We start from the raw sequence: 25,143 nt of genomic DNA, 5'->3' as shown, positions 1-25,143 counted from the left end.
TTCAGTATTTCTGGCTCCATTTGGTTCAAATACGTAAGGTTTCATAATGTGCAATCTATAAAGATGGCTACACTATCTTACTGATTTCCTTATTATTAATTTAACCAGAAGCATTGATATGCATTTATTTCATATTTTCATGAGAGACATAATATTTTATTTTATCTCACTTTCTTTTATTTGTGTATGTATGTATTTATTTATTTATTTTGAGACAGAGTCTCACTATGTCGCCCTTAGTAGAGTGCTGTGACATCACAGCTCACAGCAACTGCACAGCCTTGATCTTAAGCAATTCTCTTGCCTCAGGCTCCCAAGAAGCTCTCAGCACTCAACACAATGCTGGGCTATTTTTGTTGTTGTTGCTGTTATTGTTGTTTGGGACAGGCAGGTTTCAACTTGCCAGTCCCGGTGTATGTGGCCATCATTCTGGCCTCTGAGCTACAGGGTCTGAGCCAACATAGCCTTTTAAAAAATATTTATCTTTTAATGGTACATAGGATAATACATATATGAATGATATGTGTATTATAAATATAGATAATGATATTGTGAACAATGACCAAACAAATATGTAGAATTTGATGCTATCTAAATGGCTTACACCAAATCCTAATGGAAGTGGAGTTATGATTATGCCACATGGCTTAGTTTCTGGTATCTTCAATATCTGTACTATGTTCCAACAATCCCCAAAAGTATGCATATAATTCATATTTAAAAGATGTTCAGGAAAAATATCTATACTAACCAATAACATGCACGAAAATGATAATGAGTGTCCTGAATTTTCACAGAACGCACACTCTTTAGTCAGAGTAAATAAACATTTCTTTTCTATCTCTTATCATGTAGGATATATCCAAGAAAGAACTATTGAATTGGTCCCAAAATTTCCCTGGCATGAGAAGAAACAATTTACTTTTTGTGATCATACTGGACACTGTACAACTCCCTTTTTTTACTGACATGTCTCAAGAAGCTGAGCTGAGTGATTCTCTGCTTTGTTCCCACAATATTCTCTAAATATCTCTTTTATAGGACAGATATACTGCACTGACAGTAATTTCTTGGTTTATCTATCTTCCCAAACTGAATTCTTGAGAAGAGGAAATAAGTCATTTTCTCTCTATGACTTCAGTTCATTAATTAATAGAGTTGTTTAATTACTTTGATATTTACCAAAATTAACATCATAAATTGTAGCCTGTGTTATGCTGCATTAATTCACTTCCAAAACCAGAGTTGACTCCCTTTCTGACTCTTCCATGCAAGTTTCAATTTGCAAGTCTTATTGGGTTTCTGGCAGGGTTCCATTTGATTCTGTCTGTAGAGATTTTACATTTCTTCATTTTTGTGTCTCTCAAAAATTTCAATAGTGACCCAAATAACAGCTAGTGAATTAATTAATAATAGCTCTTTTTATTCATTAAAAGTCAGGTACAACAGAAGGGGCACAATGTTCAAGCATTCCATGCTTATAGGATTAGTGAGAAAACAATGACAGTGACAAGCTAATAGAAGCCAACTTTTAACCTGGTGCCCATGAATATAACTTTGACTTTTAGTAGACAAATTATAAAATGTAAGGTATAAAATTAATTTTTGAGACATAAATGTTTAAAATAATTACCTTTTAATTTTTTCAATTTTCTGTCTGTCGCTGCTTTTCTCCATTACGGACAGCCACTCATGGTAGAGCCTTGATAAAAAAAATGCTTTCCGGAATGTTTTTTAGAAAATCCTTACACAGAGGAAAAGCAAATGTGTTAAGGCATTATTCTCATATCAAGTATATGCTAGAGAAGTCAGAAAGAATACAACTTGTTTCAAAGTTTAGTGAAGTCCTCCCTTCCATGACCTACACAGAATTCTGTGCCAATTCACCATTGACTTTTCAACAAAGAAATGAATGCTTTGATTTTTTTTTTTTCCAAATAAACTCGTAGGAATAACTAAAGTCAGAATAACTGTGGGAAAGCTAAAGGACTCTCTATTTGGGTGGAACCTCCTCTGTGTACACATTTTAGCAGACTTGTACGACATCCTATGTTCTGGTGTTAAGGTGGTCTTCATGCCATCAGTATATGATATGGGAATGTTAAAAGAGCAAGTTTGACTCCACTTTACTGTTTATTGTTTTTCTGTTATGTTCCATTACCTTCAAAACCGGTTCCTCTTCTGTGTCCCTCCATTGTATAACTATGAATGCACTCCTCTAAAATTGTTAGTGATGTAAGTTACTAACTACACTGGTGATTATATCCTTGGTGATTATCCCTTTTTCTGATCATGTTGTTTCTGACCCTCACCTGCGAGTCCCCCTCCCTACATTACCTTAGGAGATTGTAGATTGTATTTTTTTGTGAAAATAAATTACTAAGTGCTCTTGTGATCAAAGCCTAATAAACTGACTAACACACCTCACTCTCTGTTGCTTTCGCTTCTGGAATTATGCATGCTTGACCCCTAGAAAAGTTTTGCCTTCTAAAATTCAGAGCCTCACTCAATTCAGGGTTGCACTCAGAAACTTCATTTTAAGACCCTGGGGCAGTTGCCAGCCGGCTCTTCAATAAAAGTTCTCCTCTTTAATTTGACTTGTCTGGTGGTGTGGTCTTTGAGGGGACTCCTGGACATAACATAATAGAGATTCCAGGGAGGTTCTCCAGACACTGACACTGCCGCTACTTAGGCGGCCTGCAGGGTGAGCTTTCGTTAGAAGCTCCCTGGAAACTTTCCAGGGAACCTATAATACCCAGTGCAATCAGGAGAAAAGCTGACAATCACTCATAAATTCTGCCAAAGTCCACCCCCGGAGGGAAGAAATTTAAACACCTGTATCTGCCAAGTGTCTGCAAACATGAGTATAACAACTTGTTGTGTACATTTCTTCTTGTGCTTATTTGTTCTTGTAGACCACTGTGAAAATATATAACTGTTTGTTGTATTTGTTTGTTGTGAGTTGTGTAGAGCCTTTAGGAACCTCTGAGGAAAAGCCAAAGGGGATGGAGCTGTGGACAGGAACCCCAGGTTGCTGGGCTATTGGCCTGTCAGAGACTGTCAGAAGCGTGTGTCAGTAGAGCATCCCACCCCTGAAAATGCTGGAAGAAAAACCAATGGTGAGTTTTAGCCCAGCCAGAGACAGCAAGACATTTCTGCTGCTGAGACATCGTTGCTGTGGCCTCAGTCCACAGGGAAATTGGGGTTCAGAGGGCAGGTGAAAAGGGACTTTGATTTCTATCCTCAAGAATGATGCCTGAGGTTGGTCATGTAAACCTGTGAGACAGTAACCTCATACTCCTGGGCTTTGGGCCTGTCAGAAGCAGTAACCCTGGGTTACTGAGCTATTGGCCCATTGGGGGCTCCCACAGAACACTGGGATGCTGATGGGGACCCCTAACCACAGTTACACAAAATTACATATTTTAGTTCATTCCTGTTCCATTTATGTCTTATGCATTTAGTTAATATATTTTAGTTTGTACTTTTGCTTTTTTACAACATATTGTTTTCATCACCAAAACCAGACTCACCCCTGATCTGTCTTTTCAAACATTTGAAGGATATTTTTCCACAGAGAGAGTTCTCCCAGGAACACCTTAGGACCCTTTCTGAACTTGAGTGATGAGCTTTTCATGTGGGATGCCCCCCTATCCATTCACAGGTGCTTTTGAGCCTTTTCTCTAACAGTTTAGAAAACAGCCTCAGAGAATCTAGTCAAGATGATTGGTGGAGATGGATGAGACCACCTTGGGAGGGAGAGTTCAGATGCACCTGGTGGTTTCTGCTAATCCTCCAGGTCCCCTTGATGAGTCTTCAGGGAGTCAAACACAGGGAGGAACTGGCATGCAGGAACAGGCACCTATACAGGCAAACGTCTAAGACAAGATAAGATCCATCTGGGGTTCCCACAATTTGGGTGGAAGTGGGGGGTCTGATCAACCTCTGAGTCTGTTGAGTGGTGTACGAGTGTGTGTATTGGTTCTGAGCGTACAGAAATGTGAGAGTAAGTGTGGACTAATAGACATAGTTCATGTCAGGTCCTTGTCTGTCTTGTTGTTTTATGTCATTTGTTCGGGTTCATGGGAAAATTGGTCTCGGCCTGAAACAAACAGTCTTGGAGACATTTGTGAGTGGATTGCAGATCTTTTCATTCAAGGGATCCTTCAAGACTTTGCTCCTTCTGAGATCTCCTTCTTTACCTACTTGCTCTTATGTGTCCTACAACGCTCACCACTTGGTGTGCCTTTGACCTGGCAATCGCTGGTCTCTTCATCCGTATTATTGCTATTTGGCTTGGTAGTGCTGCCCCTCCAGAGTAGTCCTCCAAATGGTGTGTGGCTCTGACTACTTGTTTTATCTCTTTGTGGCGACCTTGTTCATACTTCTGTCCCCACCCAGTGTATTTTTCCCAGCTAGTTCTAATTCTTCTCCATCTCCCTAGCTCGTTGATGCCTCATCCTCACCAGACTTTGGGTCCCTCTTTTTTCCATCACCTGGGGAAGACTCTTCCATCATAGCAGTAGCTCTCGACATGAGGCCCTCTCTTTTTCCTAGTCTAGGGAGGTCTCTATTGCAGGAAGTGATGACACTCTTGAACTACATAAAGACCCTGGAGACTTGTCTGTTCCATTCTCCCACTATTAGAGTTGTTACTCAGAGTGTCTTTCCTTCCAGGATTCTCACTCTTAGCATTTGCCCCATTGTGGTACTCTTGGTTCCCATGAGTCAAGAGAGGAATTGTGTAGTTTTTATAATATTATCATCCCCTGTTGGCTCCAAAATTTCCATCCTGTTGACTTGTTAGTACATGTATTTTGTCAGCCTATCACATTTCCTGTAAGCCTCCATTCTTATGCAGGCAACAGGGTTGTTGCCGGAATGGCAATGATGACTGGTTAGAAATTCAGACGTATTAAAAGGAGTTCTGATTCCTTTCACTGCCTATAAAGACTAGCCCACTCCTTTTAATTGACACCTGCTATTAAAGGTGCCATTAAAGGACAAGAGAACGCCACTCAACCTCAAGTGAGAATCTAAGGTATTTCAAAAAACATCAATGTCCTCATGTCACTCTAGTATTATACTTTTATTCTTGTCAGAGATGTAATAAGAAAAAAAATAGATCGATTCCAAGGCATTGCCTGTTCTATCGTATCTTCTACTAGACATGTGCCTGGATGATTGTGATTCAGGCTTATTGTCACAAAAGCTAACCATTTGGGGGTTAGGCTATTGAGTTTTCTAATTCCAAACTAATTTGAACTATTGCACCCATTTTAAAAGTCAGATAGAGAAGAGGAAAATTTGTGATTTCAAAATAGGGCAATTCTTTTAAAAACCTCCATAGAGAACATACTCATGATTGCTCTTGAAGAACAACATTAAATCTTACAACTACCCTTGAATGAAAATAACTTGGAACCATCTTAACTAACTCTGCCACAGTTGGAATAACAACTTAGGAGAGGTTTTGAATTGCAGTCATGAACCCCCAGCACATGACCAAACATCTCTTGTCTTTCAAAGCAGAACCTAGGCCTCAGAAGAATTTGACAATTCATTTGAGCTGAGATTTCACAGGACTAAAGAGGAATGTCTCCTGAAAAGTCAGATGTATCCAAGTTAGCAAATCTCAAACAATTTTTGTCCAATCACACTGGGAAGACTTTTACTTCTATTTCAGTAAAACCAGAAGACTATGTTAATTAGTCGCATGTAAGCACTCCAATTTCTACAGATAATCAAGACATTGAATCCCATCATGACAAAATTGTATTCATGATTTGTGTACAAATGACTTAATGAAAAAAAAGAACATGAGTGAAAAATTAAAAGAATACTTAAGTACCATTTCAAAACAGACTTAAAAATAAGAAAACAGAAGTTTACAAAGTTGTGGTGAAAAAATGTCCCTTTTCACAACCACTTAGAGAAAATGGGTGTAAAACGCAGTTGTACAATAAAACTTCAATTACCCAAAATCCATTTAACCAGATTCTTCAATCATTATGATTCTTTTTTGGTTGCCCCTTTAAAAAAAATAATATTCTTGTCATTCGAATCACAATTTAACACTTAAAATACCATTGTTCTTTGCAATAGCCTCAGCAATTTAGTACATTTTAAGAAGTGTATTTTTATGAAAAACAGCATGCTGAGAAGATAGTTTGAGACAACATGATTTTCTTAAAAAAAGAGATGGAAGAAAACCTGATTTCATGAAAAACATTTATTATGCCAATGTACATGCACAATATTCATATCCTTGGCATATATAATTTGCTTAAAGGACCATGTATGTCTGTATTATATTCCAGGATGGAAGAATAAGTACAAACCCTTTGCAAAACTGAATACATGACAATAAATCAAGTTCTCCATTTTTTTGAGTGATATTTATTTGAAAATGTCTGAATCAGGATTTGTTGAAGAAGAGACATGGCCCATGTATGAAGAAATGTGATTGATCGTAAAGTCATGAAGTAAGATTGTCTAACAAGAGGGCCACTCTGCTGAACTAGAGGTAGGCAAGATTCATTGTCATCATGTTTCCCTGAGATTCAGGCTAAGGGATGGTCTCTACCACTGGCTCTGGTTGATTCCAATCCTTTGGGAGATGAAGGCCTAAGGAAGTCCTGTAGAAGCTATTGCCAGGGACAGAAACTGTGCTAAAAGCTGATTTTAGGTCTAGGTTTTCAAAAAATAAATACATAATCGACTTTTAATCTTCTAAAACAAACTTTCAATGCCAAATCCGATATCCAGGTAAACTGGGTTTCATTTATGATGGTTAAAATAAATACTTTAATGACATTCACATGTTGAAGAAATTTGGAATAACCAAACCAGCTCTTCAGGATATTCCCAGAGCTATCCTCCATAATGATAAGCCCAATCCTGTACCACAAAAGTAAACTCATTCAGAAACTTTTGATCAAACTCCAACTTCCACAGTGGTGAAAGGATTAAAAATGTCTACTGGACTTTTGAAAAACTCAATACCCAAAATTTTACCAGACTTATCAATATTCTCCATTAATGTGAATGGCTTAAACTGTCCTCTAACAGGCAAAGTTGGCTGACTGGATACAAAAACTCAGGCCAGATATTTTCTGCATACAAGAATCACATCTTACCTTAAAAGATAAATATAGACTCAGGGTGAAAGGATGGTCGTCCATATTTCAGGCAAATGGTAATCAGAAAAAAGCAGACGTTGCAAATCTATTAGCAGATACAATAGGCATTAAACCAACAAATGTAAGGAAGGATAAGAATGGTCACTTCATATTTGTTAAGGGTAATACTCAATATGATGAGATTTCAATTATTAATATTCTACAACTTAGTTGCGTTGTAAGATCCTTCTTGGTCCAGAATTTTGAGGTCAACACTTTTAAGGAAAGGTATTTCTTCCTCCACATCTCAAATCAATGTCTGGTGATTATAATTCTATGATTATTTAAAAATTAAATTTGGTGGGCTTTCTTAGAAAGAGTCAATTAAATGTATTTTTTATTATGTAAGTAATACACATTATACTCTTAATATATAAAAACAAAATAACAGGTATAATGGAAACCCTCCTTGTGCCCTGATGCCTGGTCCCTGAGGTAACCACTACTCCTAAGTTTGGTGTATATCCTTCCAGACCTTTTCCCAAGTATTTGCCTACATACATATTTACATATAGCAAAAGAAATTTTTTGTGTGGCCTTAACGTTTTTTGTTTTATAGAAATGGTAACATCTTACAACTTGATTCTTTCACTTCATGATACATGTTAGATTTTTCTTTCACAGCACTTAGAGGGTTACCCTATTCATTTAAACTCTTGCATCATTCCATATTATGGATTCCATACTATGGATGTGGCATGAATTATTTAATAATTCCCCTATGGATGGATGTTTAGATTATGTCCAGTTTTCTTTTCTTTTTTTTTTTTTTAGAGACAGTCTTACTGTGTCACCCTCGGTAGAGTGCCCTGACATCACAGCTCACAGCAAGCTCCAACTCCTGGGCTTAGGCAATTCTCTTGCCTCAGCCTCCTGAATAGCTGGGACTATAGGCGCCCACCACAATGCCCAGCTATATTTTGTTGCAGTTTGTTGGGGGCCAGGCTCGAACCTGTCACCCTCGGTATATGGGGCTGGCACCCTACTCACTGAGCCACAGGCGACACCCTCCTATGTCCAGTTTTCTTGTTAGGTGCATTGCTGCTTCTTTGTGAAATTGGGCAAATATTTCTGTAGAACAGATATCTAGAAATGGAATGGTTGATATGAAGACAATGTAGGTATTAAATTTTAATTGTCCTCAAAAAGTTGTGCCAACTTATACTATAGTCAACAGAATATGACAGCATTTTACCACTGATTATTCTCCAACTCTTTGCTGATATGATGGGTGAACAAAAAGGGTCCTGTCTGAATTTGAATTTTTCTGATTACTCTTGAATTTAAATACCTTTATTTGTTAAAAGTTGGTGAACATTTGTGTTTCTTCTGAGTTTTCTGTCCTTTATCCATTTTCCTTTTGAATTGTTTTTATCATTTTCTTATTAATTTATTAAAGCAGTCAATTTAGATACATAAGTTATTTTGGAAAAATACAGTAGTAGTTTGTGTGTCATCAGTTCAACTTGTATAGGTGATCTCTGAGTTTTCATTTTTGAAAATAGAGATGTCGTTTTATTTTCCATTAAAGTTTGTCCCCTTGTAATATGATTCCATTTATATAAAGTTCAGGAAGAGGCAAAACTAAAGTATGTTGTGTATGACTGACATATAACAGGTAAAACTATATTTTGAAAACAAGGAAATTACTATAAAAGTTAATATAGTGGTTATCTTCAGAGGTAAGAGAGAGGGTTGTGATTGGAAAGGGCCTCACGAGCTTCTGGATGCTCATGGTACTCTTTCTTGACATGATGATATTACATGGGTACCTGCTTTACAATTATTTAAACGGAACATTTAAGTTATATGCATTTTATGCACATTGTATTTCTCGAAAAAAAAAACACATTTTTTAAATGGGAGGAAAAGCCTACTGACTTCACTTGTAACCTGACATAGGTCCATGTGGTGCTTTAATAATAACATTGTGGGGCTCCGTGCCTGTAGCTCAAGCGGCTAAGGCGCCAGACACATACACCAGAGCTGGCAGGTTCAAATCTAGCCTGGGCCTGCCAAACAACGATGACAACTACAACCAAAAAATAACTGGGAGTTGTGGCGGGCACCTGTAGTCCCAGCTACTTGGGAGACTGAGGAAAGAGAATCTCTTAAGCCCAGGAGTTGGAGGTTGCTGTGAGCTGTGACGCCACAGCACTCTACCCAGGATGACAGCTTGAGGCTCTGTCTCAAAAAAAGCAACAACAACAAAAAAAAAAAATTGGGGGGAAAGAGATGAGGAAATGGCAGTTCTGCTGGTCTTGATTAGAACCAGTGTTAGGTTCTAACAGGGATTTTGTGATCTAGGGAGTAGGCATTAAATATACAATTTGGTGGGAATAGTGGGTAGGGGTGTGTGTGTGTGTGTAGAGATTTGGACACAAAAAGGAAAATGTGAAGAAAGGTTTGAATGAAAACAAAGCAGATGTTGCCACCTTGAAATTAAATAAGAATTAGTGTATTCAGTTGGCACCATTACCCAGGTTTCCTCCACAGATAGGAGTTAGTCCTATATGGCAAATAGTTTGCATTTTTATTTAGAAATAACCTCTTCCTTTACACTGTTGGTGGGACTGCAAACTAATTCTACCTCTTTGGAAAGAAGTATGGAGAATCCTCAAAGAACTCAAATTAGATCTCCCATTTGATTCCTCAATCCCACTATTAGTCATGTATCCAGAAGAAAAAAAAATCATTCTATCATAAAGACATTTGTACTACGTTGTTTATCGCAGCTCAATTTACAATTGGCAAAATGTGGAAACAACCTAAATGCCACCAACCCAGGAATGGATATACCAAACTGTGGCATATGTATACCATGGAATACTATTCAGCCATTAAAAAAGATGGGGACATTACATCTTTTGTATTAATCTGGATGGAATTGAAACACATTCTTCTTAGTAAAGTATCACAGAGTGGAGAAGCAAGAATCCAATGTACTCAATACTAACATGAGGCCAGTAGATAACTTGATACATTCCCACATAAGAGAAAAACTCAAATCAATTCAAGGTCTGGGATGGGGAAAGAGGGAGCAGGGAGAGGGGAAGGAGGAGGATGGAGGTGCTCCCACTCAATGGGCCCAATGTTCGAGTGTATGGCACACTTCTTGGGGGCAGTACACAATTATAAGAGGAACTCTACCTAACTAATGCAAACATTGTAACCTATTTCTTTGTGCCCTCAGATTAACCCGAAACAATAATAAAATCTTAAAAAAGAAATAACAAATAACCTTATCCTTTTTCAGAATTCTCAGTGAAAATCATTTGACCGAATTACATAAAGATTCATTTGAAGGCCTGCTATCCCTCCAGTATTTGTAAGTTAGTTAGTTAATCATATTTATTTATGAGCTTTTAGTGATATGATCTGTAAAGTGAATAAGGGGTTCAAATTAGATAATCTCTAAAACTTCTTTCATCAATAAAATGCTGCAGTTCTCTAAATCCGTGTAGAGTTTTAGCCTGTCTCTAGCCCATCTCTGTGCATTTTTAGTTTTAAAAATCATATAGATAAAATACGGATAGAAAAAAACTTTGCTTATAAGGAAAAAGTGGTAATAACATCTGAGCAATTATTGACACCCATTGAACCTTGTTTTATAAGTTTTATATATCATCTGCTTATATTTATATTTAGTCTACACCCCATAGAGCAAATCTAATCCACAGTGTGTTTTTATTTACAGCCTGTAAGTTAAGAATGCTTTTTACATTTTGAAAGGGTCTGTAAAAGAAAAAGAAAGACAAGAATATGCAACAGAGACCATATGTGACCTACAAAGCCTGAAATATTACTATTTAGCCTTCAGGAAAAGGCTACATTTGGGTGGCGCCTGTGGCTCAAAGGAGTAGAGTGCCAGCCCTAGGTGCTGGAGGTGGTGGGTTCAAACCCAGCCCCGGAGAAAAAAATGCAAAAAAAAAGAAAAAGAAAGAAAGGAAAAGGATTTGAAAAAGTTGGTTTAGTAGCATGAGAAGAATTAAACTTTAAGTTGTTGCTCAAAGGAAAGGAAAGGAAAATATAGACCATCTACACTAGTTTGAATGCCATTAATCCAGAATTTTTTGATAATTTAATCTGAATTAAATTAACATTTAACTATTAAATAAGCAGATGAATTATAAAGAATAAATATATTTAAAAATATAAAATATTAAAGAATATTAAATATTTAATATAAGAACATTATATTAAAATCATATAGATATGATTTAATTTAATCATATAGTAAATATATATATTTAAGAGAATAGGCTGGCAGTGAGGATTTCATAGCAGAAATTACTATATTCTTATTGAAAATAGTTGTTTAAGGACAGGTGCAGTGGCTCCCACCTGTAATCCTAGCACTCTGGGAGTCCAGGGTAGGAGGATCCCTTGAGCTCATGTGTTCGAGTGCAGCCTAATTGAGAGTGAGACCCTGTATCTACTAAAACATAGAAAAATTATCCAAACATTATGGTGGGTGCTCATAGTCCCAGCTACTCGGGAGGCTGAGGTAGGAGGACAGCTTGGAGCTCAGGTGTCTGAGGTTGCTGTGAGCTAGGCTGACACCATGGCACTCTGGCCTGATGCAACAGAATGAGACTTTGCCTCAAAAAGAAAAAAAAAGTTGTTTAAATTATGGTTAAATGGTATAACTAGAAATGTTTACAATGAATAAGCATATTACCAATGCTCCTAATTCTTCCCAAATTACAAAATGAAAATTTCTCCTGCCTTATTGCCAAGGAGGGAATACTTGCATAGTATTTATTTCTAAAGATTAATGATGTACACACTAATTTTTTTTTTTGTTTGTTTGTAGAGACAGAGTCTCACTGTACCGCCCTCAGGTGGAGTGCCGTGGCGTCACACGGCTCAAAGCAACCTCTAACTCTTGGGATTACGCGTTTCTCTTGCCTGAGCCTCCCGAGCAGCTGGGACTACAGGTGCCCTCCACAACACCCGGCTATTTTTTCTTTTTGTTGCAGTTTGGCCGGGGCCAGGTTTGAACCCGCCAATAAATACTTGCATAGTATGTATTTCTAAGAAGATACTATATCCCTTGCCATGAAAGTCTGAGTTTTATCCTTTGCCCACGGCAAAGAACTGTGGTCAAGAAGTGTGTACATCGGGCGGCGCCTGTGGCTCAGTGAGTAGGGCGCCGGCCCCATATGCCAAGGGTGGAGGGTTCAAACCTGGCCCCGGCCAAACTGCAACAAAAAGAAAAAATAGCCGGGCGCTGTGGCGGGCGCCTGTAGTCCCAGCTGCTCGGGAGGCTGAGGCAAGAGAATCGCGTAAGCCCAAGAGTTAGAGGTTGCTTTGAGCCGTGTAACGCCACGGCACTCCACCCGAGGGCTGTACAGTGAGACTCTGTCTCTACAAAAAAGAAAAAAAAAATTAGTGTGTACATCATTAATCTTTATTAAGCTCACTAATGTTGCTCTTTAGTAAATAGATTCTTCTTTCAAATGTAGAAGACTTAAGGGAAGTAGGTACATGACACTAAAAATAGTCCTTTGAATGATCTAACCTTCTAGGCCTTAAAGGCATGACCACTTTGGTACTGGTCTTCTTAGGCACCTCTGCCACATTTCGGAAAAAAGTAAATGACGTAATTGCTCAATGGAGTAGGCCCTTCCTTACTTCCACAATGAAATATGCATATTTTGTAAGCTAATCTTTCATGTTAGGATATATTCTCATTCATTTAAAAAATGCCAACCAATTAAAAAAACAAAGAGAATATGCCAACCACTTTGCCTAATATTAGAGTCAGAGAGATGAGTAAGACAGGATTCCTACCCTTCTAAGAACTTAACATTTCACAGGGGAAACAAACATGTAAGCATCAACCATAACGCCACAAGCACTAAGAGGATGACAAAGGGCTGGTTGCAAAGGCTCAGAAGAAGGATACAAAATAATAAAATTGCATTTCTTTTAAAATAGTTTTTTTTCTTCTTCTCCTCGTTCTCAGCTTTTCACTCATTTTATAAATACAGTAGAACCTCCATGGTTGACCACCTCCATAATTTTACCTCATTTTCACAGACCAGACATGCGCCACATGTGCTCAGTGGAAGTTCCTTATGCCGACCACCACTGTATGTTGCCTGGTTTGTTATAGTCCAGTAAGTGATCAGCTTAGAGAGGTTCTACTGTATTCTCATGTGTCAATTTTAAACACAGTGGGCTTGCAGATGAGCAAGACCTAATCCCTGCTTTCAAGGAGTTTATACTTAAAAGAAATGGGAGCAAAAATAACTACATTGAAAAGAAGACATAGCTATGGGCACTAAGAGGGACAAACTGCTTCTGGAGCACAGAAGGAGGAGAAAAGACTTGAGTTTGGATCAGAGAAGATGTTCCTAGAGCAATGCTGCTAGAACAGGATCTATCAGAAGGCCATCAGATATCCTTAGACAGATTTCCTGGGACAGATTTGGGGGGAAATAGTCTAAACTTCGGAAATGGGAGAAAGGCAAAATACAGCAAAGTATTTGAGGAATGCTTTGAGTACCTGTAGAGTGCAAGGAGAGAGAGTAGGAGACTGGAGCCAGACTTTCTAGGGCTTTGAATGCCAAGCAAAAGCCATCGCAGGAAACCATGCTATACCACCATGCTTTACGCCCATCTTAAGTCTGCACCACAAGCACTTGGAGGTCTTGTTAGGCCTTGGTTATGGACTACAACTCCACAGCTACTGATTCAGTCAGTTTAGAGTAAGGCCAAGGATTTGCATCTTTCATAAATTCCTATATGCTGGTCTTTGAGAATCACTTCTGGAGAGTTCATCTGGTCAACTGTGTGCAGGATAGTATAGAACAATGGTTCTCAACCTTCCTCATGCCGCGGCCCTTTAATACACAGTTCCTGTGGGTCGCGACCCACAGGTTGAAAACTATTGGTTTAGAAGGAAGAGATACCAGTCAGAACAGAGTGACAACAGCCAGGTGAAGAGCGAGGGATAAACTGGAGTCAAGAGAAATAGTCAACTATAGTTAAGGGGTGTTTTCAAATAAAAATCCAGTTCCGTGTTGCCTTTGGTACGTCCCATCACTGTACCACCGAAAAAACTGCTTTCATGGAATATTAAGGCAATATAAAACCAAAATGAATTTCTATTAATATGGTATAATTCTGAATTAGTTCAAAGTTATGTATTAATTAGAAGGGTAACTTCCTTTCAAAGGATGTGAAGGGATAGCTTTTATCTCTTTTGGTATTGAACTAGCTTAGAAAAACAGAATTAAACCAGAAAGGTGTAAAATGTGAGGTTATTCCTTTTCATATTAGAAATTATATAGAAAAATAAAAACTTGGGTGACGCCTGTGGCTCAGCGGGTAGGGCGCCGGTCCCATATGCCGGAGGTTGCGGGTTCAAACCCAGCCCCGGCCAAATTAAAAAAAAAAAAAAGAAAGAAAAATAAAAACTTGAAGCTTCTAATCTAGAATTTGATGAGGCTACAAAAGGTTGTTTAATCAAGTCTCCTGCTGCCCAGGGAAAGATTACATCCAAAATCTTTTAAGATATACAGTTGCATATTTTATTGGTGAAAATCATGAAATACAGGGAGCATTAGGAGGCTATGGAAAGTTCAAATACAAGTCCAAAAGTTTAGAATGTAGACAAAAGCTACATATTCATTATTATCTTTCTAAACTCTACTAGTTGTTCCTACTAATGGTATCGAATCAAGGCAATGTCTTCCTTTCACTTTTTCTAGAGATTTATCCTGCAATAAAATCCAATTTATTGAAAGACGTACCTTTGAATCACTACCATTTCTGCAGTATGTGTAAGTTACAAATAGAACTTCATTACATTTGGAACTTTTATTAAGCTTATAAACCCTCTGCTATTCATTTTGAAATATGATTAAAATTTTACTAGTAGAAAGTTACTAAAATTATATAGCAAATTCATTTAATCTCTAGCAAAGATTAGTGTGAGAATTATTACACAGATCAGAGGGGATCATAATAGAACAATGGTCTCAACTAGTGGGATTTTGTACCCAGACGACATTTGGCAATGCCTGGAGACATTTTCAGTTGTCACAACTGTGGGTATGTTACTGACACCTGGTGGGCAGAAGCCAGGAATGTTGTTGACCTACAATGTACAGGACAAATCCCCCAAAGAATTATACAGCTAATATATCAATAGCACTGAAGTTGCAAAACTCTGTCGTAGAGAAATAAAGATCTCTTAACACAAGTATTGGCTGAGCATTCACTGGTTTGTATCTACACATTGCATGTATAGTAAATATGAAAGTATAAATCATGAGCCAATATCTTCTACAGCAAAATTTCCATCATGTACGGAGAAAGTACTGAGGTTATGTTTTGTCATATAGAAGTTAGAATCACTGCCAAATGATAAATGCTCTGAAAGAATATCTTTTCTTCTTCTTTATCGGCTTATGTCTTTCCTTTTTCTTGTTGTTTTTTGTAGAAATCTTGGTTGCAATTTAATCACTGAACTGAGCTTCAGAACGTTTCAGGCGTGGCATGGAATGCAATTTTTACACAAGGTGTAAGTTAAATAGATGAACACATAAAAAGCTTTGTGTAAAAGAATCATTCAGTTATCAGTTAACTAGGTATAAGCTCATTATGAACTCTGAATAGCATATCTTAAGATCTATCCAATTTTTCTGTTTTAATTTTTTTTAAAGTTATATTTATATTTCAGAGAAAGGATCCATCCATTTTTTTCAGGTGAGGAAACTAAGGGACAAAGGGGCCAGGAGACTTGTGTAACTTTCATATGACATGCTCTGCTTTCCCTAGAAATGATCTTTGGTATGGGTGATAAAAGATGTCAAGCAAGTAATGCTCAAATTAGCATTGTCTTGGGAGCCCTAGCAATGCTGCTTTGATATGTGAATTGTCCTTGAAATCCTACGTTTGAATATAACTTTGATTCCTACTCATGTACGGTTTCTAACCGCTGAAATGTATACAGCATACAGCCACAAAGAAGGAAGCGTAACACAAAGTCCTCCAGGGTGCAAAAGGGGAAGGATGTTTTCTCGGCGTCAGTTTCTTTAACTTTTCTATTTATTTATTTATTTATTTTTTGGTAGAGACAGAATCTTACTTTATTGCCCTCGGTAGAGTGCTGTGGCGTCACACTGCTCACAGCAACCTCCAACTCCTGAGTTTAGGTGATTGTCTTGCCTCAGCCTCCCAAGTACCTGAGACGACAGGCCCACGCCACAACGCCTGGCTCTTTATTTTTGTTGCGGTTTGGCCTGGGCTGGGTTTGAACCCGCCACCCTTGGTGTATGGGGCCCGTGCCTTACGCACTGAGCCACTGGTGCCACCCAGAGTCAGTTTCTTTTAAATGGAAAACCAGGCTGGCGCCTGTGGCTCAAAGGAGTAGGGCGCCGGCCCCATATGCTGGAGGTGGCGGGTTCAAACCCAGCCCCCGGCCAAAAAAAAACTAATAATAATAATAAATAAATGGTAAAGCAGAAAGAATTCCAGAAAATCTGCCATAGGGCACTTCTCTCCCTGTCACACCAAACCTTATTTTTTCTTAAAAATACATACCTATGAAGAATGATCTGTGGGCATCTTTGCACTGTGGGGGAAAATGGTGTTCATGTTAAGCTATAGTGCAAAAAATGTTCAGAAAGAAAATACATTACTTTAGCCTAATTCCATATACTTGCTTTCCTGACAACCCTTCAACAAGTAATGTAGAGGGGCCAGGCACAGTAGCTCACAACTGTAGTCCTCGCACTCTAGGAGGCTGAGGCAGGTGGATTTCTTGAGCTCAGGAGTCCGAGACTAGCTAGCTTGAGCAAGAATGAGACCCTCTCTCCAAAAAAGAAAAAAATAGCAAGGTGTTGTGGTGGACACCTGTAGTCCCAGCTACTTGGGAGGCTGAGGAAAGAGGATCACTTGAGACCAAGTATTTGAGGTTGCTATGAGCTGTCTTGCTATGGCACTCTACAAAGGGCAACAAAGCAAGACTTTGTCTCAAAAAAAAAAAAAAAAGCTATGTAGGTTTTATTTTCTTTCAGCTCAAAATTCAATAATTTCTCTGTGACACAAGCAGATCATGGTAGGTATATATGATCTATGGCCTGAAGGAAATTTTAGACTCAAGGTGAAGATCCTCTTCTAAACTTGACTTTGGGAAAGACTGTCCACCTGTCTTGAGGTTTGGAAGTCTAATTTCACGCCATTCGTTTTGGGTTAGAGGGAGGGGTTTAGGGTGTGTGTGGAACTGATTAACAGTTTCTACAGAGGCTGGTCTTATAGGGACCTCTTCTCTTCCCTTGTTAATTTACTGATGCCTTGCATAGAGGAAGAACACAAGGGTCTGTTTTTCTTTTGCCCTCACACCAAAGAACCAGATTCATTAGATCCCTCCACCAGGAGATTGAGTTGCATCAGTACGAATGTCTTGAACTCAGCACCTTCACTGAACATTGTCAACAGAAGAGAAGGCAAACTCTGTAAAATAATTTGAAGAGGTCTATTCTAAGAACTGAATTTGAGGACCATGGCCTGGACCCATGCCCAAGAAACCTTGAGCAAGTGGACTCATTGTGACTGGATTAGTTTGCTTCTATTCAATTCAGGGAGACAGGAATTGCATGTAAAGTCATAAATCAATACAAGGCAGGGTGTAAGTTGGTTTGGCCTAAAAAGGTGGGACATCTGAAAATGGAGGTTTACAGGTTATAGGTGGGTTTTAAAACTCTTTGATTTGTAATTGGTTAAAGAAATGAAGCTTTGTCTAAAGCAGGCGTCCTCAAACTTTTTAAACAGGAGGCCAATTCACTGTCCCTCAGACCGTTGGAGGGCCAGACTATAGTTCAAAAAAAAAAGAAAAACTATGAACAAATTCCTATGCACACTGCACAAATTTTAATTTGAAGTAAAAATACAAAACAGGAACAAATACAATCACATGGCCTCATGTGGCCCGTGGGCCGCAGTTTGAGGACCCCGGGGCTAAAGGCTTGGGCTCCTTTAAGTTAAGGACATCTGTTAATTAGAGACAACACATCTGACAGATACCTAGACTCCAGTGAACTGTTAAGCAAGCAGAGGACCTACAGTTTTGTCCTCTATAGCCTCAGGCCTGTTAATGAGTCTCCCAGAAGTGAGGGGGCTTGATGAGGCATTTCTGACTTCTGCTCTTAGGGCTAGCAACTCAGCCCTTTGGCCAAGAGGGGGGTCCAATTAGTCAGCTGGAGGGGGGAGCCTTAAGATTTTATTTTTAGTTATTATTATTTTTTTTTTTGAGACAGAATCTTACTTTGTCGCCCCTTGGTAGAGTGCTGTGGTGTCATCTCATCTCCGCTTACTCCTTTCACTGGCAACGAATAGAACAAAGTAAGAGTTTGACCATCGATGCTGCCTCTGGCGGATCTTGGCCAAAAGGGGAGTTGTGAACTAAAATAAAACCTTACAAACCACAGCTCCTTAGAAGGCCTCACCTGCCGCAGCCGAGCCGGGCACGCGGGTTCCGGATGAACGGAGCTCCCGGAAGCCCCGCCCCCGCCGCCGGCCCGCGCGCGCCCCCCACCTCCGCCCCGCGCGCTGCTGCGCTCGGCCCTCCCCTCCCTCTCCCGCCCTCCGCCTTTGTCGCACCTGAGGTTGCGGGTCAGCAAGAGCCTTCAGCGTGAGCGTGCGGCTGCAGCCCCGGCCACCCAGCCCTCTCCCCCTCTTTTCTGCCTGTCTGCCTCTCCTCCCTGTCGCCGTCTCTTCCTCCCGCGTTCTCGGTCTGTGAATCTCGACCTTAATTTCTTCCACCCCGCCCTGCCCGGTCCCTCGCGTGCCCAGTCACCAGGCGGCGTGGGCCCTGCAACGCCTCCTCCCCTCCACCAAACGCCACCCCCTCCCCGCAGGCGACACGGGCCGCAGCTGGGCCTCCTTGGCCTGGAGCCCGTCTCAGCGCCGACACTTCTCCACTCCAGCGAGCCTCCGACCCGCCGAGCAAAATGGGAAATGAGGCAAGTCATCCTTTGGAAATGTGCTCAAACTTTGGTGCAGATGAAATTAAAACGTTAGGAAAAAGATTTAAGAAGCTTGATTTGGACAGTTTTGGTTCTTTGAGTGTGGAAGAGTTCATGTCTCTGCCTGAGTTACAACAGAATTCTTTAGTACAGCGAGTAATAGATAGATTCGACACAGATGGGAATGGAGAAGTAGATTTCAAAGAATTTATCGAGGGAGTCTCTCAGTTCAGTGTCAAAGGAGATAAGGAGCAGAAGTTAAGGTTTGCTTTTCCTATCTATGACATGGATAAGGATGGCTAGATTTCCAATGGGGAACTCTTCCAGGTGTTGAAGATGATGGTGGGGAACAATCTGAAAGATACACAGTTACAGCAAATCGTAGACAAAACCATAATAAATGCAGATAAGGATGGAGATGGAAGAATATCCTTTGAAGAATTCTGTGCTGTTGTAGGTGGCCTAGACATCCACAAAAAGATGGTGGTAGATGTGTGGCTCTTTTTAAAGAGTACCACCCAACACTTCTGCTTTCTTATCCATCTCTGAAGATCTGCTCAAGATGCCCAGCAATGCTTTCTGTGTATTCAAATGGAAGCATTTTTCTCTCTGAAGCCACGTTTTCCAACATGAGCCTCATGAAGCCAACCAAGTGTTATTGAACTCTTACTCTCTGAATAACTCAGTGTAGCACTTTAAAGTCTGAAGAACAGCAACATGAAAAGAGCATATCAGTGTGGTGGAGAAAGGGAAAGGGTTGGGTTTTTAATTTATTTTTCTTCATGTTTTATAACAAGAAAGTATATATACATATGTAAATATTTATATGTGATATATGTAGCTTTCTATGTATGTAGTAGGTTGGCTTTAATATACTTTGATTCAGAAACAAAATAGAGTAAAAGTGTCAAGCAGAACATAAAACATCCTTACTTTTATTTCACACAGTTTATTTTTGTTTGTTTGTTTATGTTTTTATTTCACACAGTTTTATATATAGATAGGAGATTGTACAATTTGAGCCCGGTGTTAGGCCAGCTGTTTTCCTTTTCCTGTGCTTTCTCCTTTGAGAGATTGACAAAGCATTTGTTAATGTCTTATTATTTACCTTAATTACATTTTTGTAACAAAGGAGTCTGTAACTTTATTTATACTTAAGAATATGTTTCCAGGGACTACGTCTCACTGCTGAGCAGCTTTTAATATGCCTCTCCTTGAGGAGAAAGTATAGTTCAGCGCTACTGCCAAGAGCTAGTTCTTCTGTGCACGTGATAACTGCACAGTGCTTATGGCTGCTTCATTCTGTTACTTTACAACTAGGAGCCATTGCATTTATTGAATGTCCCTGAGTAAGTGTAAGTTACCAGTTGTGATTTTATACATAAAGGCCAGAAGCTAGCTTAGGCAGTCATGATTTATTATATGCATTACTTACTGAAGAATACCTGAAATAATCGTGTAACTGCTTTGGATATCCATCTGTTTCAGTAAATGGATAATTTGTCATTAAACTTGTGTTTGAACCATGAATTTCCCTTATGTTTCAAAAGACTTGCAGCAAATAAAAACTGGGAACATTTAATGTGCATATATGTACTAAACACCCATATATATTTGTGATTAAAATGGGAGAAATCTTGCTAATTATATGTCACAGAAGAGCAAAATTCTATTCAAATTTGTACCTCTCTTTACTGTAAGGCATAGAGAATGCATAATGGTTTTCCTTGATTTGCCCATATAATTGGTAATGGGTAATAACTTAATAGATGTGTGTGATATAAAAGTAGTATATCCTGTTCTACCACTTGATGTTATCCCTTCCCTTTTCTGCAAAGGTACTATTGGCTGAAAGAAAAACATTTTGGTTAGCTTTGTATGACAGTATTTCCTGATATAGTTATTCTATAAAAATTGGTTTTATAATCATGAGTGGAAAAGGGCAGGTTGAACGAGTTGACTGAATCTTTTTTTTTTTTTTTTGGTAGAGATAGAGTCTCACTTTATCACCCTGGTAGAGTGCCGTGGCGTCAAAAAGCTCACAGCAACCTCCAACTCCTGGGCTTAAGCGATTCTTTTGCCTCAGCCTCCCAAGTAGCTGGGACTATAGGCACCCAACACAATGCCTGGCTATTTTTTTTGCTATTGCATTTTGGCCCAGTTTGGCTGGGGCCAGGTTTGAACCCTCCACCCTCGCCATATGGGGCGGGCGCCCTACCAGCTGAGGCACAGGCGCCGCCCAGAGGTGACTGAATCTTAAGCTGAGTGCACCTCCTGCCTTGGCTGTTCCTTCAACTGAGTGCTGCACATCATGGGCTCTGCCTGTGAGAGAAAAATCCCGGTGCTTGGTGTCCCTGCATGACATGGAATTTTGCATGTAGATCAATTTAAAATGTACCTCTTGTATACATAATTTGCATAATTTTAAAAGACAATGTTGCCAAACTTTGGAAATGTTAATATTCAAACTGAAAATCTCCACTTCATGTAACATCTTCCTCTGCTTTATAATCCCAGCCAGTGGTTTAATCTGTTCCAGTGTCAACTGCCATGTGCTCTGCTTCAAGGGGGAACCTAGTCTTTTGTGAATTTTTTGTACGTTAGTATTTGTTACAAATATTTTAGCAAATGCTTTCTATTTCTCTTGCTTGTGCATATCTTGGCTGGCGTTACAGAAAAATAGTGCAGACATTATTTCCTTACTGGGGAATGGGTTTGTTTCCTTTTCTTTCTTTCTTTTTTTAGTTTGTGTGTGGGTTGGGTAGGGGAGGGGTGGTTTATGTTGAATGTTTAGTTTTTCTTCTGCATGGTACATCATGTTGTGGGATCTTTAGAAAAGTTCATACTGTATGAATAGGAAAACAAAATATTTGAAACTTGAAAAAAAAAATCTTAAGCCACCACGCCTGGTTTAAGTATTTTATTTTGGTTCACAATTTCTCCATTTGGCCAAGATCTGTGCCCCCAACCCCACCCCCCGGCTTAAGATTTTATTTTGGTTCACAATTCTTCCCTTTTGGCCAAGATCCACCAGAGGCACCATTGATGGCCAGACTCTGAGAGCAAGACTGGATGTTTGGGCCAGGTTTGTTAGAAGGGAAGGGTGACTCACCTGGGCAGGGCAAAAGTCTATGCTCAGGGGCATTTAGAGAACTCTTTCAAATACAGGGGTGTAGGGTAGCTGGTAAGCAAATTCTACAGCTTGCCAAGAATGTTAGGGTCCTTTGGTGTGAATTTCTGAGGGGGTGTGGGTAACTAGACCCTTTGTGTCTTTGTCTTAGGAGGAAAGGAGGAGGAGGAGGGTGAAGGGTTTGTGTGTGGCTATGTTAGGCTCCAACAGCTGGGATGGTATGGCCCCTGCCCTGGTTCCATCTAGGCCCTTGGTGGGACCCTCATGGCCAAGAGAACTGAAGAGCCAAAAGGACTTACATCCATGAAGTGTTTTAGGCCAGATGGGACTGGAGGTGGACAGGTACTCATGGAGGCTTTTAATCCTTCTAGACAACATGAAGGTAAAAATCAAAATGATAAAGGCAAGGCTACAAAATTAATTGATCTGTGTTGTGCTACTATATTTTGAGGTTTAGTTGCAGGCTTGTAACAAAAAGGCCAAGGAATTTAGAAACTTAATCACTTAAGCTAAGGAATTTAGAGACTTTTGTTGTGTCACCTTATTTTAGTCTCTTTAGTGATTTGTCCTAAGGTGGCTAATAAATTTCCTGTTACATCTCTTTTTGTATAAACCCCATCCTGAGGACAATTATGCTCAGGATGGATGTTTGGACCACATGGCCCAAAAAGGCAAAGTTTCTCATTTAGTATTTGTTTAGGCTTCTGTGTACCTATCCTTGATCTTGATCTACTTTAATCTATAGAACTAAACGTTTTCCCTATGTCTTTGAACATATTTCAAATAGTTGAATTAAATTCTTGTCTAGTAAGCCCAATATCTTGACTTCCTCAGGAACAGTATCTACTGATTGCCAACCCCCACACCCACCCCTGTGCATGGTTTCTTTGTGTCCCTTATAAATTGTGTTGAAAATTGGATATTTTAAATAATACTACGTATAATGTAACAATTCTAGAAATCAGGTCCCTGCCCCCAGGGTTTGGTGTGTACTGCTGCTTATTATAGTAGTTGTTAATTTATTTCATAACTTTTTGGAACTAATTTGGTAAAGGCTTGTATTTGTTGTCATGTGTGGCCACTGAAATCTCTACTAGGTTAGGTTAGTCTGCTGATGAATGAACAGAGATTTCCTTAAAAGTCTAGAACCAGTAAGTCTCCGAGATTTTCCCAAGGGGCTTGTGTGCGTGTTAGGGCGTACCTTCAGCATTCAGCAAGATGGTTTTATAGCTCTGCCTTAGCTTTCATTTCCTGCTTTGTGCAGAACCTCAGAATCAGACATGGATGAGAGGTTAGGGACTTCTCTGATGTTTCCTGACCATGCTCACAGTCCTAAATATGTATATGACCTTCCAGATTTCAAGGAATATGACTCATTTTCTTCCAGTTTAACAAGGAAATGTTGGAGTATTTCAGAGTTCCTATGGATATCTCATTCCTAGGCCTTTTCTATTAAGTTTTGTTAGTTAGTTTGTTTGTTTTTGAGGCAGAGCCTCAAGATGTCACCCTGGGTAGAGTGCTGTGGCATCACAGCTCACAGCAACCTCCAACTGCTGGGCCCAAGCGATTCTCTTGCCTCAGCCTCCCAAGTAGCTGGGACTACAGGCGCCCGCCACAACGCCCAGCTATTTTTTGGTTGTAGTTGTCATTCTCGTTTAGCAGGCCCGGGCTGGATTTGAACCCGCCAGCTCTGGTGTATGTGGCTGGTGCCTTAGCCGCTTGAGCTGCAGGTGCCAAGCCATCTATTGGTAAAAGGTGCCAACTTTTACCCATCGCCTCATGTAGCTGCCATGTTAAGACACTTCTTATAATTGTCTTCCACAAACACCCTTTTAGGTCAAATAGAAGCAAGCCTTTCCAGGAAGGTCTTCCATGTAACAAACAGGTCAAATAATGACAGTTCATTGGAATTGTGGCTTTGAAAGAGCTTTGGCTCCATTTTACTCCCTCCTTTTGGTACTAGAGATGTGGGCTACTTTTTGTTGTTGTTGTTGAGTCTCACTTTATTGCCCTTGGTAGAGTGCTGTGGTGTCACACAGCTCACAGCAACCTCCAACTCCTGGGCTTAGGCGATTCTCATGCCTCAGCCTCCCAAGTAGCTGGGACTACAGGCGCCCACCACAATGCCCATTTGTTTTTTTGTTGCAATTTGGCTGGGGCTGGGTTTGAACCCGTCACCCTCGGTATCTGGGGCTGGTGCCCTGCCCACTGAGCCACAGGTGCCACCCAGATGTGTGCTATTTTTAAGGCTACTACTGAGCTGGGAGCAAAAGATGGTCTAGGGTAAGCTAAAACAACACAAATCTCATTGTTTTTACTGAAATTTAGCCATTTTTCCTGAATAAACACTCCTTGGGTTGCTGCATTGTGACTTTGATTAAATTTCTAGAGTTCTGAAAACATTGATTCTGGACATTTTGGCCATATTTTTGTTGTTGTTGTTGTTGTTTTCATGAAGGGATGAATTTTCAGATGTTTTTACTCCACCATTTTCACTGCTGTCACCTACAACATGGTTTTCTTCCCCTTTTTTTTTTTTTGAGACAGAGTTTCACTTTGTTACCCTCAGTAGAGTTCTCTGGCGTCATTGCTCACAGCAACCTCTCGGGCTCAAGCGATTCTCTTGTCTCAGACAAGAGTACTTGCCTCCCGAGTAGCTGGGACTACAGGTGCCCACCACAACGCCAAGCTCTTTTTTTTTTTTTAGAGGCAGGGTCTTGCTCTGGCTGAAGCTGGTCTTGAACCTGTGAACCTGGGAGCTCAAGCAATCCACACACCTTGGCCTCCCATAGTGCTAGGATTACAGGTGTGAGCAACCATGCCCAGCCTACAATATGGTTTTAAATCTCTG

At 39.8% G+C, this 25,143-nt stretch overlaps 1 protein-coding gene and 1 pseudogene across 1 annotated transcript in view; both read left to right on the top strand.

Annotated features, from left to right (window-relative positions):
- Positions 1-10,417: 10,417 nt before the first annotated feature.
- LOC128579516 (leucine-rich repeat-containing protein 37A2-like) overlaps positions 10,418-25,143 on the top strand; it is a gene marked incomplete at its 5' end in the record, with an annotated part of 30,576 nt that continues 15,850 nt past the window's right edge. Inside the window, 3 exons of the mRNA XM_053581571.1 lie at positions 10,418-10,509; positions 14,903-14,974; positions 15,637-15,717. Of these exons, the coding sequence (XP_053437546.1) occupies positions 10,418-10,509; positions 14,903-14,974; positions 15,637-15,717 (245 nt within the window). The remainder of the gene's footprint in view (positions 10,510-14,902; positions 14,975-15,636; positions 15,718-25,143) is intronic.
- LOC128579515 (calcineurin subunit B type 1-like) lies at positions 18,828-19,727 on the top strand (annotated as a pseudogene).

This window comes from Nycticebus coucang, unplaced genomic scaffold (assembly GCF_027406575.1).
Source record: "Nycticebus coucang isolate mNycCou1 unplaced genomic scaffold, mNycCou1.pri scaffold_60, whole genome shotgun sequence".
In the NCBI taxonomy this organism is placed as follows: Eukaryota; Metazoa; Chordata; class Mammalia; order Primates; family Lorisidae; genus Nycticebus; species Nycticebus coucang.
Note: the sequence above shows the minus strand (reverse complement) of the source record. Positions and strands in the feature narration are given on the sequence as shown.